At 40.3% G+C, this 17627-nt stretch overlaps 1 protein-coding gene across 1 annotated transcript; it reads right to left on the bottom strand.

Annotated features, from left to right (window-relative positions):
- Positions 1-1465: 1465 nt before the first annotated feature.
- arrdc3b (arrestin domain containing 3b) lies at positions 1466-16613 on the bottom strand. Its single transcript, XM_055004075.1, has 8 exons — positions 16091-16613; positions 7848-7929; positions 7231-7378; positions 6122-6224; positions 5740-5996; positions 4142-4295; positions 3890-4044; positions 1466-2588 (listed from the first exon to the last, which is right to left on the bottom strand). Exons 1-8 carry the CDS (start codon positions 16368-16370, stop codon positions 2511-2513), a joined length of 1257 nt encoding a protein of 418 aa, XP_054860050.1. The 5' UTR covers positions 16371-16613; the 3' UTR covers positions 1466-2510.
- Positions 16614-17627: the final 1014 nt, after the last annotated feature.

The following is a 17627-nucleotide window of genomic DNA, read 5'->3' as shown; positions in this document are numbered from 1 at the left end:
CTGATGAGTCCAAATTTACAATCTTTGTTTCCATCTGCAGTGTCTGTGCGATTCAGAAAAGGTGAACGGATGGTCTCTACATGCGGGGTTCCCACCATGAAGCATGGAGGAGGAGGTGTGATGGTGTGGGGATGCTTTGCTGGTGACACTGTTGGGGATTTATTCAAAATTGAAAGCACACTGAACCAGCATGGCTACCACAGCATCCTGCAGCGAAATGCCATCCCATCCTGTTTGTGTTTAGTTGGACCATCATTTATTTTTCAACATGACCATAACCCCAAACACACCTCCAGGCTGTGGAAGGACTATTGGACCATGAGGGAGAGTGATGGAGTGCTGCATCAGATGATCTGGCCTCCACAGTCACCTGACCTAAACCCAATCCAGATGGTTTGGGATAAGATGGACCACAGAGTGAAGGAAAAAGGACCAACAAGTTCTCAGCACCTCTGGAAACTCTTTCAAGGCTGTTGAACATACACACCAGAAAAAGAACCAGGTGTGTCGTAGTACAACTCATGTCATATAAAGTCTGATCTATATGGGCTGATAAACTCAATCCAACCATTCCAACATTCATCAAACATATCTATTTTGATTCTCAGAGAAAATGTTATTTTCTCCATTGCAAAAATATCAACCAGTCTTCTATCGAGGGTGAGTCCAAACATAGCCTTTTTTTGTTATGGCTTTTTCAGCTGGCAACCAGCAGAATTCTAGACAAGTATGTCTAGATGGTGGCATCTTGCCCAAGTACAAGACCTTTAAAACAAAGGCCCAGCTTGATTCTTAAAACCTTCTCCATGCTATCTCTGATCATCTTTCAGAAGCTGTGAATCCTAGGGCGCCCCCAAAACACATGATAATGGTTTGCCCCCACATTTCCACATCCTCTCCAGCAAGCAGCCTGCTTCTCCCTGAACTGCTTCTGAGCTGGTGTTATAATGAATCTGACCATATTCTTCCAGCTAAACTCTCTCCAAGATAGTGAACTGGTTGATTTCCATTGCTTGCCATTCAAATCTTCCCAGAACTCTGATTTTTGATGCCTCCTCGCAGTAGTGATTAAGCCATGTTTAGTTTACATCTGACCACACTGGTACCAATAAAATTCTGCTGCATTAGCCATTAGCAACTCCAGTCTGTAGCCAACCCATGAATGTACAGACAACTATTGTTGAAGAAAAAGAAAACTTAAAATTGGGATTTTTCTCAGGCAAGTTCTGCAGTAATGAGGAACCCTTTCCCCAAGACATTCAGGCAGATGTTTGAATGTGTACAAAGAGATAATGATGCTATAAGAAAATCCAAGTCACATTGAATCTAAAAAGCGATGTGTGATGTTAGTGACTTTAGATATGACTGAGAAAATCATTTTTTTGATGTAAACTGCATGTGATTCCTGACCTGCTGGTGGTCACAGCAACAGATATTAAGAATACAAAAGAAACACTGCAACTCGTTTCATTATTTTATAAAATAAACTTTTTATTTTATCAAAAGTTGATCATGACAGCAATAAGATCATGACAATATATAATGCACAGAAATGGAATAAACAGCAACAGAGTATATGAAAAATTAGTGCAAAAAAATCACAAATACAAAAATATATTGCACTTGGTAATTTGAAGTTTTAGGTGGAAGAAGTCATGTTTGAATAACTCTCAATTTGATATATTCATCTGTAAACATTAATCTTTTATGCTTTGCCTTTGTGTTTGCGAAGCTTCTTAGCATCCACAATCTGGAAAAATCTACAGCAAAGAGGAGCTTCAGCTCAGAGCAGAAACCAACAGGCGACTTGCGGTACTTTATCTCAGTTGGTCAGAGTTGTGCTTTTTCTCTACACCTGGTCATTTCAATCCACACACACTCTCTGTCGCTCTCTCACACACACACACATTCACACACAATTTGAGCTTGACTTTTAGTGCTCGAGGTGGTCGTTGATGCAGTTTGTCATCAGAAACATATATTTTTTGTCTTTTCTTAAGCTCTTATTTAGTTTTGTTCTCAAAAAGAGACCACCTGAAGTCTGATTACTGAGCTCAAACTATCATTTGAGGATAGCTTTTGTCCTGTCGTAAATAAGTCATTCAAGAACAATATCTGTGTTTACATCTGTGGACAGAATCTACTGTATCATATAGGCCTGCGGCAATCTGCAGAATATAAAACCACTGGTAGAAAAACAGTAATTACGGCATGTGCAAACTTTACTGTGAGGCAGGAGGAGGCTTCTTCTGACCGCCAGCAATGATCTGTCAGAGTCATACAGCGGCGTCAGAGAGGGTTTGTTTTGCCTCGTCCGGAGCACAGGATATGGAGGATTCAGCATGGCTGGAAATCCCTGGTCCATGGTCACCGAATGCTCTGTCGGCGGACTCTTCCCCTGTCAAAGAAGGTCCTGCTGGATTATTTATGGTCTTTTACAATCTGGTGAGAAGCTGGTTATGCAGCCGAGAGTGACAGTGTCTTTGTTTGAGCAGAAGCCTAGTAGCTCCTCAGCGGGACGGACACATGTCGGGTCTCCTGACGTCAGCCGCCCCGCTCACCTCCACCGGGTCGGGGTACGGGTCCACCTGGGGGACAAAGAGGCAAACCATTAACACAACTCAGTGCAGTGTTTAACAAGCGACACAGCACAGGATGTGAAAAGTAGATTTAAAGATCATAACAACTTAATAAGACAAAATAACAGATGAATAGTTAAGAAAATTATTTATTCTATTATATTATGTTGACACAATGAAGTGAATCAAATAAAATACATCTAAATAAATATTTATAATAATATGATTTTATATTGCATCTTTAAGGAATGTTTTGGATGCTATTCTATATTTATGTTGATATTTTGAATTTTAAAAGATATTTTATATATATTTAAGTGCATCATAAGATATTTTATATATTTTCTTAGTGAGAAACTAACTGCTACTATTTTGGTTTTTTATGTTCATTTCAAAAAGCATCTTAATAGGATATGCTTCATATTTTTTCATATTTTTTATCAAGTCTTAAGAACATATTTTATATATTTATGCACCTTAACAGCATATTTAGTAAATGTTCACTGAATTTTAATGAGACATATTACATATTTATATTTTAGATGTTTTATTGTACCTTTTGAGTGTATCTGTAGCACATTAGAATCTTATGCATTTATATATATATATATATATATATATATATATATATATATATATATATATATACATATATATATATACATATATATATAAAAACATAATAATAATAATAACGTATGTTGCATGTTTTTATTGCATCTTAAGATAATTTGTGTACTAACCAAATAAGACATTTAGTTAGTGTTTTATTTTGAAATTATAATTTCTGATTATCAATATATTTTTGTCCTTTTGGCGATTTTTTAAAAAAATTACAATTAGAAAGATATTTGAATATATTTTTAAAGTCTTAATATATATTGTTATTTTAGATTTTTATTTTTTATCGTTGCATAAAATTATATTTTAGATATTTTTAATAGCATTTTGATGACAAATGCTGTTGTGTTTTATTACTATGTTTTATTAGTATTTTTTTGCAATTTAATTTCAATGTGACTTTTTTTCCATTTTATTGTCAGGACTCTGTGTAAACGTGTATTACTCATGTTAGAATATAAATCTGTTTACAGAGGTTGGCCAGGACTTTAAGATCGAGGTAAAGTCAAGGGTTAAGCCAGTTAAATGTCGTCTGGAAACACGACTCTGCGTGTGTGTGTGTGTGTGTGTGTGTGTGTGTGTGTGTGTGTGTGTGTGTGTGTGTGTGTGTGTGTGTGTGTGTGTGTGTGTGTGTGTGTGTGTGTGTGTGCGTGCGTGTGCGTGTGTGCGTGTGTGAGTACTCTCTGTACCTCAGAGTAGAGTGGTGGGGGCAGATATCTGAACTCTGTGATGTATGTTAGCAGAGATGCCTGGTCCTCTCCCTCCCCCTCAGACCTATCAAAGCCCCGCAGACAATCCCGCCTGTGAGACTCTGATATTGCCAGCTCACTGTAGCTCGGCGGCGCTGCAGTAAACAAACGGGCGTGAGAGATCGTTGTGTTCTATATTCACGTGAAAAAACAGAAAACATGCATGTCTGCTCCTGTGTTTACACTACATACCTTCCGGCCTCTCAGGAAGGCCCAGCCAGCTCAGACTGCTGCAGTTGCTGCTGATGCTGGATGTGCGGGTGGCACAGGCATGAAGAGGGATGGTCCCGATCACCAACGGCAACGACAGAGACAGATTCAATCCACCAGGAACGTCCACGTATACCTGCAGGCGTGTTTTTGTGTTAGTGGGAGCCAGTTCTGCCTGTTCACAGCAGTCACTTTCAGTATGTTCCTGTACACATGACTTGCGGCGGCTGATATACAAACTCTGAAGGCTCCATGACAAATAGAAACATGTCCCTGCCTCCAGCTGCATTATATGTTTTTTTTTACTCTTAACATCACACTGTGGGACAACACACTCTATCACTTTACTCTCTATTAATGTGCATCTTTTACACAAAACGGTTTCTTTTCACCTGAAGCTGCAGTCGAAAACAATTCATGTTAATACAAACTTTGAAGGTTAATAGGAGCTTTTTGGTAGTTCGTATAGTGTTTTTAGCAGGTTATAACATGCAAATTATTAGTAGTCTTTAGTGTGTCACTACAAGGCTATGACAGTTTTCCGAAAGAATGGGTAGAGCAAAGCTATGTGCTCTCTTCTATTTTTCATATTTTCATAACATTGTCAGCCTTGAATGTCTCACTCTACCTCATGCAACCCTGTTATGCATATTATAAGGAGAAAACAAATTCTTTTTATTTTTTTCTTTATTTTTTCCATCAGTAAGTTTGTCCTCTTGGTCAGCAGTAACAGCTAGCTAAATATCTAGCTTCTACTCCTGAGAAAAAGCTAACATTAGCATGGATTAGCAACCCTGTTACTGTGATTAGAGTAGGGTTCACAAACAACAAATAAAACATGAAATAAAAATAGTACCACTGATGTTGTAAGCTGAGCCAATCAAGCCTTTGACAGTTTATTACCTATTATTGATGAATATGGAGCAGAAAACTATAACAGATAAGGTGTATTTTCCAAAAATTTTGAAGCCCAAATGTTCTCCAATTCTGGAATGACCCTTCTAATGTGTTATTAGCTGGTTTGTCAAAAGTTACTGGGTTGTTATGTCATCAACAAGTTGTGAAGTTATTCGCAGGTCACTAGTATGCAATTTCTACAACTTTATAATTTCATTTAGCAGACGCTTTTATCCAAAGCGACATGGATTTGTTAAAGATTTCTGTATCATTGTGAGATAGTGGCACGGCATCACTGTAACTATGACAACAAGTGAACACTATGTCAGCTGCCTGCCGATGATCACATGATTGTGATCCTACTACAAATCCACCGTTGCGGACAATTCATTCATTGGAAATCATACAACAACTGGGCAGCCTTGGTGGAGTACTGCGCTCTCTGAGTGCTTTTCTTGTATTGTTATTGTAAAAACAAGATTTTATAGTAAGATAATGGATTTTGAGTCAAATCAACTAACTTACAGCCTTTACTTTCTTAGGACCATGAGTACATTTTAATCTTAATTGTATGAAAATGAAGGTGTATTACAACTATTCTGAAGGTGTATTTAGAAACCTTTGTCTTGATTCCACTAGCATCAGTGTACCTGAATGAGCTCACAGAAACACGCTGAACTCACCACAAGGGCGTATTCCACCCTGATGATGGGGCAGTCCAGGATGGAGGGCGACACCGGAGGAATTTTCAGCAGTTTGCCCTCCCAGCTCTGGCTCTTGCCCTGCGGCAGCGGATCTCCCCGCAGGTTGGACACCAGCTGCTGGATCTGCTTGCCCTTGCCCTTAGCGAAGAAGGTCTGGGTCTGGTACAGCGCTGCCTTGGGTACCACGACGCGGGACGAACAGTTCTCCACTTCGGCGAAAATCTGGATGGACTCGCCTTGGAGAGAGGGGAGAAGACATCAGTCTGACAGACTGAGGAAGAAGCAACATGAGTGAAATGTGAAAAGTAAAGACAGAAAAGAGGAAGAAGAGCAGGAGTAGTTCGGAGGAGGCGCTGCTCACCTGGTGTGTAGCCCTTTCGCTCAATTTTGGCACTGAGGGAGATCGGGCCTGAAGCACAGAACCAGCAGCACAGCGTCTTCTCCTTGGTACCGGCCTGAGGAGCCTGGAAACACACATCATCTGGTTTAACTGCTGCAGCAACACTGCAGAAATCACATTCATGCCTGAACCTTTACAGGAGCAGTTCAACATTTTAAAAAAACAACGTTCTTGTCAGGAATTAGCTAAAACAAACTGCAGGGATAGAAGAAGTACTCTGATCAAATACAACAAATTTAACAAGCCACAGTAAAATTCCTGAATAAAAAATATTATGTAAGTAAAGAAGTACTCTCAGCAAAACCGTAAAAATTAGACATTTTGCTCTAATCAAGTTGTGTCCAAAAAAATGGCACTAAAACTGTGAAACTATAACTGACTCAGTTAAAACTGGACAAAAATTCAGAGTTTCCAGATGAACTGCAGGGTGTGTTTATACAGAACAGAGAGGATATGACAGAAGAGACTGAGAGGAAAATAAAACCTACTGGAACAGTAAAATAAGAAAAATAATTCTAAAGCCTTCAAAATTATAAATAATTTTTGTTGTTGTTCAATAAATAAAGACATTAAACTTTGGTAATGATTTATGTCATTGTAATGGGCTACACTGCACAAAGGACATTTACATGTTCTGTCTCCTTCCAGTCATGATTGTTCTGTTTCCACAGAGGTGCAGGACTATATATTGCAGTGAAAAATAAGCTCTGAATAAAGAAAAATGAGGTGGTAGCAAACGGAGAAGGAATTCGGCTGTTTGAAGATCAGAGGGTTCATGACTCTTTTTGTATCCTTACTGTCTATTTAACCTCTTTATAACGCTAACTTATTCATTTTTTATCCACAACTACATTGACTATACATACACATGCCGGTAGGCAATTTAATATTTTCCATGAAAACTCACATTTTTGTTTGTGTGCTAACATAACTGATACTGATTGATAATAAAAGTAACTTTTGATCAGTAAAACTCCTGTATCTTAGTTAGGGCAGTGTGCACTGTGTGGGGCTGATTTTCTGACCTTCATATTAGCCGTACAGAGCAGTATCAGAGTAAACGTGCATACCAGCAGCAGTGGCGTGTTGATGTCGATGTGCTCGAACACAATGAACTCCTTCTTGACTTTGACGGGGAGCAGCCACGGCCGGTGCAGCTCAGCCTTCACCCAGTACCTCACACTGCCGTGCTTCCCTTCAAAGGACGTAGCCAGAGCCCTGACAGCCGGAGGAGGAAAAACAAGGGGAAGGAGATTAGGAGGCGTGGGTGGTCTGTGGTCGGGCACTCAGATCCTTCACTTCACTGTAAGTCACAACATCAGCAAAATGTTCCTCAAGTTTCGAAGTAATTACTGCTGGAGGTGCAGCAGGTGGAGCTTATTTTTACATGAAAACCCCTCTGAGCCTCCAACCTGACATGCTCAGAATGAGTTGGTTTTCATGCACAATATAGTTACCCTTGAAGTCCGTGATGGTGGATCAAAACAACTTTTAATTTGCTACTTTTTTAAATCCTTTCTGAACCTCATAACTTCACCAGTAGAGCAGACAGACACATGACATTTTCAAAGATTAAAAAAACATCTGATCTCTGTTAAAAACGGCAACCAAATCCATTTTACATCCACTCAAAGTGTCACAATGTAAAGCTGAACTTGTATGTAGCATTAAATACTCAGTTACTCACATCTGCGGCAGGTTGAAGCTGAAAGCAAACTCGTGTAAGCCGGCGTGCAGAACAGTCATCCCCTCCTCGGGACAGTCCTCATCTGAAACATAAAGAACGTGTTTCCTGATACACCTGCACCGTGCAGCGGGCCGCCACCCTGTCAACACACACTGTCATGCAGCGTCGTTACACAACCAACTCCGCCTCACGTCGGAGAACTGTTCCAGGCACGTCAGGAGAAAACACACACATTTCTATCAGAAGGACAAAAAGTTATGAGATTACAAGACCAGGGCTGCAACAAAGACCAAATATTCTCCCCCTCTGTTATTTGTCCTACAGGTTTCTCAACTCTACTTTTTGCTGTTTTAGGCCACTAGTATGTCAAACACCTGGATATTTAGTTTTTCACTATTTATGCTATTCTCGCTGTGTTATAATGAATATTGTTAAGTTCTCTCTACTGTATCAATGCCTGTATTGCCCCTATACACTTGTAGGACTTTGGGAGTAATTTTGGACACATTTTGAGTCATTGTAGTTAGGGCTGTCGCAATCACCGCAATACCGCATCACCGCGATTTTACCAAATTATACCGCAAGAGGGAGCACTAACCGCGCTTATTGCAATTTTAATAGGTTGCCACCAACTTTTACAATTAAATCAACAAGTATTAAATATATACATATTATAACAATAAATATTTTTAAAATAAAGCAAGAATTTGTACCAAAAATGTATTATTTTGTGATAGCGCATTGAAAACTCAAGCTTCCCGATGCCGCGTTCATGTCGTGCTCGAGAAACATTGGGAGAATGACATTCCGATTACCATTTCCTCAAATTACCGAGGACTCGTGAACGCGGCACAATTCTCACAGTCATTGGCGGGAAATCATTTAGCCTATTTGTTAACAAGACAGAGTTGTCCGCGCCTCTTTCTATCCTGAGAAAATGGCAGAGGTTACTGTTCTGGTAGCAAAACAAAATGTAATATCGGCTATTTGGGAATATTTTGGATTCCGACCAGATGAAAAAGGAAAGCCAGCGAATTTGGATGAAGCAATATGCAAAATTTGCGAAGCCAAAATTCATGTCAAAAGGGGAAATACTTCGAACTTGAGGACGCATCTCACCACGCATCATCCAACAGATGCTGCCAAACTACCCCGGCCAGCAGGAACACCCTCAAAAAGAGCCATTGCAGGTGCCAGTCGACAGATCGGAGTAGCAGAAGCATTTTCCCGGGTGACGACGTACAACCGGGATAGCATTCGGCATAAAACCCTCACTGCTGCTGTCACACGCTATCTGGTGGAGGAGATGGTTTCGTTTAAGAGTGTGGAGGCCCCGTCATTTAGGTCCATGCTTAAGAACTTTGACAAGCAATACGAGGTGCCAGGTAAAACGTTTTTCTCTGAGACCGCTGTCCCGAACATGTATGAGGCTGTAAGAATAAAGGTCATCAAAGAAATAAAAGATGCCCGCTATTTCTCCGCCACAACCGATATGTGGTCGAGTATTAACATGACGCCATACATAAGCCTGACCGTTCACTACGTGACAGCCGACTGGACACTTAAATCACGCTGTCTTCAGACATCATTCATGCCGGAGAACCACACAGCAGACAACTTGGCAGAGGCGCTGAGTAGCGCGTTGAGTGAGTGGTCACTGGATGAAAAGAAACTTGCCTGCATAAGAAGTAAGTTGTATTTGGTTGGAGATATTTTCATTTTAATCAGTTATTGGTAATGTTGAAGTGCGTCACAGCGCGTGGTTAATGTGATACAGGGAGTTGGAATATAGAGTGGAAAACAGCCTTAAAACAGTATGCAACACGACCGAAAGTGAATGAGAACCAATAAACTAAAACATCTGCAAATTTGGGTTTTAAGAACTTACAAACTTTTCCGGGACGCGTAAAAGTGCGTGCGTACTTGGCATTTAAACAGGCGGATTAACAGGCATTAGGCTACTCTCTTTATAATGTCACTTCGCCGATATGGATGCTAGGTAGGCTACGTAAATTTGACCATAATCCTCTCCAAAACGGCCTTTAATCAGCTCAATAAATAGGCGTACATCCATCTCCTAAAACAGAAGTCCAGAATGTTGTGGTAATACATGGGCATAATAGTCATATTTGCACGGGTAAATATAATAATTAGCCTACTTGTGTTTTGCTAAGAAATTACCATTAGTGTCTTATTTCCGTTTTTTAATGATCAACAAAAATGCATTCGACTGTGCGTAACAGCAGAGAGAGTGATCCCTGCCTTTAGGCTCGAAGGCCCCTGCTCATTATCATATTTTATCACCAGGCCTATGTCAGTCGCGGCCCGGGCTCGGACTTTTTCTTGCTTGCTAATTAAAACATATATGTGGGTTGGATAGTGGTCATTAACCAAATTTCAATTGCGACTCTGACGCAAGTGAGTTTGGGGACTTGTAGCCGGTGCATCTTGCAGCGCGCACTGGGTGATATCCTTGGCAATTACGCACTACCGCGCAAACTCGAAAATGAAAGCAAACTGGGATTCATTCTATTTGGATTATGGATTATGTCTTTTACGCATAACTCGAATGGGACCCACTATGACCGGGTCGACAGCTAATGTGCGTAAGGACAGTTTAAGCGCACAGCAGAAGACGTCTTGGACACATTTTTACCCCACCTGCACCCACCCTCCCCCACCCGTAAGACTGTTAAACCGCACTTAACCGCAAACCGCGCTTTTTAGGCACGCAATTTCACCGCAGAAAAATTCTTTCACCGCGACAGCCCTAATTGTAGTTTTCATTTTTGACACATTTTGGGTGATTGTGGACAAATATCCAAAGTTAGGTGGAGACAGTTTTTTTTTTTTTTTTTTTTTACTGTATTGGGAAAAAACACCTGTGGACATTTAGGAAAATGCTGGACATGTCCACATGTTTAAAATTTTTTGGGAAAAAAGTAATCTAAGAATCGGGCTGCACAGTGGTGTAGTGGTTAGCACTTTCGCCTTGCAGCGAGAAGATCCCTGGTTCGCGTCCCGGCTTTCCCGGGATCTTTCTGCATGGAGTTTGCATGTTCTCCCTGTGCATGCGTGGGTTTTCTGTGGGTACTCCGGCTTCCTCCCACAGTCCAAAAATATGCTGAGGTTAATTGATCATTCTAAATTGCCCGTAGGTGTGAATGTGTGAGTGATTGTTTGTCTCTGTATGTAGCCCTGTGACAGACTGGCGACCTGTCCAGGGTGTCCCCTGCCTTCACCTGAGTCAGCTGGGATAGACTCCAGCCCCCCCATGACCCTAGTGAGGATTAAGCGGTGTATAGATAATGGATGGTAATCTAAGAATCGTTTTAATGTTTGATTTTTTTTTTACTCTGTCAAGGAACACGGCAGAGTTATGTGATGACGTTTGTCTGTCTGTTAGCAACATTACTCAAAAACGGACTAGCGGAATTGGATGAAATTTTCAGGGAAGGTCAGAAATGACACAAGGACCAAGTGATTAGATTTTGGCAGTGATTCGACTTATAGTCTGGATCCACGGATTTGATAAAGATTTCTATATCATTGCGAGATAGCAGCACGGCGTCACTGTAACTATGACGACAAGTGAACACTACATCAGCTGTCTACTGACGATCACATGACTGTGATCCTACTACAAATCCACCGCTGTGGACTTATCGGGACTTCTCCATCGGAAATGATACAAGGAACAACTGATTCAATTGTGGGGGTGTTTCCAAGTCAATCAATTCCCACCGTCCACTACATATTTAGGTCACACAGTTCGGTATCTGTACATATGCATGCATAACACATCTGTGCTCACCGCAAAGTAATTTCTTCTTTAAGATTTCATCCTTCAGAAAAGACACAACAATTGAGCAGCCTTGACAGAGTACTGCGCTCTCTGAGTTCTTTTCTTGTTTCATTCTGTGTCATACTGTACAGAAGACACTTCAGTAGTCATGATTTTACCGTTTCATTACTTTATACTTCAGTGAAAATGAGCCCACAGTGAGAGAAAATGTGAATAACGCTGCTCAGGTTCAGACATTTAACAGCATTAACAGGCGCAGCACACCCTGTGGCAGAAACACTTCCTCATTTCTCCTGTTCTTGTTTGTATTTTGAATTCTGTGTAAATGTCTCCAGTCGACCCTGCTGAACTTCAGCTTCCTGCCACCTCAGCCTGCATCTCTGCTGCCTGTGTGTGTTGAGTGCTGTCATACACAGCCTGCATAAGTGTGTGTATCAGTGTGTATCAGTGTGTGTGTGTGTGTGTGTGTGTGTGTGTGTGTGTGTGTGTGTGTGTGTGTGTGTGTGTGTGTGTGTGTGTGTGTGTGTGTGTGTGTGTGTGTGTGTGTTGCCGTGCCTGTGCGAGCGTGCACGCCCGTCAAGTCACCGGCAACACAGACCAAGCAGGAGTAGACCGGTATGAACCAGACTGAGCAGCTTCCTCCAGCTGGAAACTCCAACGCATGCATTACAACTCGGCCTCTCATTGGAGGACGCAGCGACAGGCCGCGCTCTGATTGGTGCAGCACCGACAGGCCCCTGCCCACATTTAGCACAGCCATGTGGTGTGTGGCAGGAGCGGGGGGCAGGGTGAGGAAGGGTGTTGTACTCCAGCAGCAGTGAACTCCAGGTAGACCTGCAGCTCTCACGCAAACACTTGAAATGATGACAGAAGATGAAACTTCCAGTTTCATTAGAATTAATAGTAGAATTATACACTAAAAACTGTTCAAACTCACAACCAGCATCACGTTTTCCTCATTTCTCAACTCACTTTATCGCTCTTGATCTCAGAAACAACTGTAGATAATAACAAAATAAATAAATAAATAAATTGAAAGCTGATTTCTGAGCTTTCTGTTAAATAAGATAATACTTGATTGCATGTCTGTAGTTCTACGGAGCTTTTTATAGCTCCGTAGAACTACAGACACAATAAAACAAAAGTACACAACTAGGCACAGAATAAACTATAGAAACATGTCTGAACATACCACACATTCACACAATTGTAAGAACTTTGTACCTGCTGCACTTTACATGATCCAGTTTAGTTGTCAGGGAATTAGAAACAATAAATTGTTGCAATAAATTCATTCAGTTGCAACATTTTTTGAAGCACAGGTCAAATTATTTTTTTTTCCTTTTGAAACTAATTTATAGCGAAAGTCTAAGTAAATATATGAACAATTCTCTGGTTCAATCTTCCCGAATGGGAGCATTTGTTGCTGCAAACTGAACTTTTATGGGTTTTGTTGCTGTTCACACAAAACCAGACATCTGTGAATTGTAACAGCCGTTTGTTACTGTTCTCTTACATTTTGTAGAGCAAAAAACAAAAAATTGTATTATTAATGCACCAAAGTGTTAAAAAATCTGATTATTGTTGTGCTAAACTGTCAAAATTCTGTATATCAATGCACAAATGTGGTAAAAACCAGAATATTACAACACAAAACACTACGTCATATCTCTTTTTTATTTTTATTCTTATATTACTTGCTAGATTTGTATATATATTTATCCCTCTCTTTATTACGTCATTGTTGCACTGCCTGCTCTATGTGCCTTTTTAATTGCCCCCTGGGGACAATTAAAGTTTTCTGAATCTGAATGAATCTGAATCTTTAATCCTATGACGTGAGACACATTTACTTTTCAAATGACCTTTTCATGATTTCTGATGAACTAATTACTTTAGTTCTAACTTACCTGCTGGAATAAATGAAACTGCATTAGAGCAACAATGAGTTAACTGATCACTTGAACTAACTCGCAGTTACTTTAAAAATCAAATAATTGTTTGTTTTTAATATAAATTTTAAAACTTTGCTGTCTCAAAGCTCTCAGATGTTTGAGAATGAGAATTTGCTGGTTTTATCTTTCTTATGATATTGTAAATGTAACATCTTGAAGTTTTGGATTGTTGTTAGGACTAAATAGCATATGAGGACAGCACCTTGGACTCCACCATGTTGTGGTTTTCATCATTTTAAACAACTTACCGTAATATAAGTAGCGACCCAAACATAAGTGAGGCAATTAGCTGATTGATCGATTCATCAAATTTATAGGCAACTATTTTAATTATTGACAGAACTTTTGCTTTTACATGACTCTGAATGTGACCACAAATTTGTGGCATTCTTACACTACGGTTCAAAAGTTTGGGGTCACTTGGGGGAAATGTCCTCATTTTTGAAAGAGATGTAGTTTGTTTTTTTTCAATGAAGATAACATTAAATGAATCAGAAATCCATTCTAGAAATTGTTAATGTGGTAAATGACTATTCTAGCTGGAAATGGCTGATTTTTAATGGAATATCTACATAGAGGTACAGAGGAACATTTCCAGCAACCATCCTGCTACATTGTGTTAGTTAATGGTGTTGAAAAGGTAATTGATGATTAGAAAACTCTTGTGCAGTTATGTTAGCACATGGATAAAAATGTGCGTTTTCATGGAAAACATGAAATTGTCTGGGTGACCCCAAACTTCTGAACGGTCGTGTATGTCTTTTATAACTTTAAATGTAACATGGACATCTGTAGGGGAAGCTCGCATGATTCAATCAAAAGCTTCAGAAACAGAAAGATGATTGATGCAACATCCAAAACCCAAAATGACAAAAGTTTTGTTTTTGACAGTAAACTTGGCCACAGCCTATATCTTTGGGTTGTGGGCAAGTTTACTGTCCTAAAGGAGGAAAGAAACCAGAAAATATTCACATGTAAGAAGCTGCAATAAGACAATTTAGACTATTTTCTTTAAGAATTAGTCAGAGATTAATTGATTATTAAGATAGATGATTACTTGATCGTTTACATCTAATTGAACAATCGCGTAATAGTTGCAACTCTAGGGTGGATACATGTGTGTTGCTCTAAACACAAAACTTTTCATTGTCAAACAACTGAGAGCGAGCAAAAATTTTACATTCATCTTTGAACATGACGTGAAAAAGTACTGTTATTCAAAGAGTTAATATTCACAGTTAAGAAGCTGAAATTGGACAATTGAGGGTGTTTTTTCCATTAAAAATATTTCAAAATAGTTGCTTTTGAATGTTCTCCAGACTCTAACAGACTTTGGCAAAACGGCATTCTCCCATCATGCACCATGGTCATGGAATAATCTTCAAAATACTCTAGAAACAGTCATATCCATTAATGAGTTTAAGAATATCACATAGAATAAAGTGAAGGAGAAACATCAATGCTTTTCTTGAGAGGTCACTGTCCTTGAGCTGTCAGTCTGTTTTATTGTTTATTTGTGTATTATGTATATGACTTTTGCAATTGTGTGTGGCTGCTACCTTGGCCAGGTCTCCCTTGTAAAAAAAGATTTCTAATCTCAGTGGGAATTCCTGGTTAAATAAAGGTAAATAATTAATAATAAAAAAATACTTGACAACTAACCATTAACTGATTAACTGTTGTACTGTCAAGTCTGGAGGTTTAACAAAAAATTCTGAAAGTGGAGAGGCAGTGAAGTGTCCACCTTTGACCCAGACTGCAGCTACCAGCAGTCCTCATGGGGAGATAAACCGACCTGAGACCAGTCCTGTCTGACCAACACGCTGCAGGATCATCTCTACACATTTACATCACGTTTCCATCCAACTGTCTCTCCACTCATTTGCATGTGAAACGCAGCAGAGCAGCGCAGGTAGCGGAGTGTTTTGGAGGCAGCAGCAGCAGCAGCAGCAGCAGCTCTTTGCTCCGCAGTCTGCCTCCCCTCCTCCCTCCCCTCCCTCCCTCCCTCCCTCTCTCTCTCTCTCTCTCTCTCTGGCAGTTTCTGAACAGGTTTGAACCGCTTCTAACAAAGGGAGTTGCCTGAGCTGGTCTTACTTCAGGATGTCACCAGTAAAAATGTTCGTTGCGCATCACTTTTGCGTTAAAAGCACGAAACGCCATCGACCGCTTTCGATTTTGGTGCGTTTTCTTTTGTTTTGAACGCGGATCGGAACTTTTCTTTTTCGCATTCTAAGCAAATGTGAGGGTGCAGAGTGTGCAGAAAAATAAAAAATAAAGCCTCCTTCGTGAGACTCAGGAGCGTTAATGTGCGCTTATGAAATGGGTTCATTAAATAATTCATGCGTTCATTGGCAGGGAGGATGTGTGCGCCGTCGATCAGCTGTTGCATCAGTACCACAGGCAGGGATGTGTGCGGCGCTGACGCATGACTGCGCCCTCTGCGTTAATAAAGTTTGTCATGAGGAAAGTTTGCCAGCTCCTACCTCTCTCTTCTCCGATCAGGGTGTCGTAGTGGTGCAGGTATTCCACCTCCTCCGTGTAATTCTGGGTGTAAGCCGTGTTCGCTCCGGCGTTCCGAGACTCCGTCCAGCGGACCTTGGCGACTCCTCTGGCGGTTATGTCCAGACTCTTCACCCGCACGTCCCCGGTCACCTCCACCACCACCCGGCCGGACACCAGGTCTCCGCCGGAGAACACCGGCAGGTTGTTCTCATTCAGGCTGTCAAAGTAGACTGCCAAGGCCCTCACTTTGCCCAGCACCATGGTGAATTAACGAGAAAACAAGATGAGAAATAAAGAGTCTATGGAGTCGGGAGTAGAGCCGTGCGGCACAGATTCCTGCGCCTCGCTCCGGGTGCCCAGCGCAGAGCTGGGTCTGCGCCTGTCACTGGCCGCTCATGTGGGTTCTGATGGTCGGCTCGGCTCTCCGCTGTCCTCTCTTCTCCTCCGGTGCTGCTCAGCTGCTCTCCGCTCTCTGCTGCCGTCTGCCTCCAGCCGCTGCGCTCTTAAAGCTTCCGTTCGCAAAAATAACCCCACTGAGCATGTGCGCTCAGACCGGCCGGCCTGCTGACAAACACTCAGGAGGTAGGTCTCCACTTAAAGCCCGGGTTCCTTATCACACTGCACATTATATACAATAAAAAATGTGCTGAATAATTCTGTCATTGATAAAAAAAAAGTTTGTTTTTCTCATGCTCAAGCAATAAAACAATAAAATGTATCAGTTCAGTTTGCAATATCTCCTCCAAGCTGCTAACAGCATTTCTTTTTATTTTGTGTATGTCAAGCACTTATTTTCTTGTTTGGTGCGTAAAGAATCAGAAGATTGCGAAGAAAAAAAATCCTGAAAACCAACTTTAACATATTCGAATGTGTTGTTTTTGTCAGAACAGCATTAAAAACACAGAAATATTAAGTTTCACTCAGAAAACCATTAAAAAAAAAGCAAATTCTCTCATTTAATAAAAAGGCTCATTCCAGAATTGGAGGACATTTTGGCTTCAAAATTTATGAAAAATAAACCTTCTCTTTTACAATTTTCTGCTACATATTCATCAATAATAGGTAATAAACTATCAAAGGCATGATTGGCACACATTCCCTGCATAATAATTATTATTTAAAATAAAATGGTGATTTTTTTTCAAATATCCCCACAATTACAAGATACATCAATGAAAAAATAATACCAAAAAAAGGAGATTTCAAATTCATTTTAACTGTTTTGAGATTCAATTTGATCATCAGGAGGATGGGACAAGAGGAAAATGGCATTTTAGGGGGAACTCCAGACTTACTTGGTATTTTAAAAATATTTTCAAACATTCTTTTCTCATCATTTTTTTTATTTATTTATTTTTTTTTTTTAGATTTGGTCTCAGGACAAGTGAATTTACACAACTGCAGATTTAGTATTTTGTACATGGATTATATGATATTTGATGGGTGGGACATAAAATTTCATCCAATTCTGGAATGACCCCTATAGTAAATGAGAATTTTGGCATTTTTGTTTTTAAA

This window comes from Amphiprion ocellaris, chromosome 17 (assembly GCF_022539595.1).
Source record: "Amphiprion ocellaris isolate individual 3 ecotype Okinawa chromosome 17, ASM2253959v1, whole genome shotgun sequence".
NCBI lineage: Eukaryota > Metazoa > Chordata > Actinopteri > Pomacentridae > Amphiprion > Amphiprion ocellaris.
Note: the sequence above shows the minus strand (reverse complement) of the source record. Positions and strands in the feature narration are given on the sequence as shown.

Excerpts from the sequence above, each read along its gene's own strand:
- arrdc3b (XM_055004075.1), bottom strand. The coding sequence starts at position 16,370 with ATGGTGCTGGGCAAAGTGAGGGCCTTGGCAGTCTACTTTGACAGCCTG. Across the intron at positions 4,296-5,739 it reads GGGTGGAATACGCCCTTGTG|GTATACGTGGACGTTCCTGG; the intron begins GTGAGTTCAGCG and ends ACACGCCTGCAG. Across the intron at positions 2,589-3,889 it reads CCCCACCACTCTACTCTGAG|GTGGACCCGTACCCCGACCC; the intron begins GTACAGAGAGTA and ends TTTGTCCCCCAG.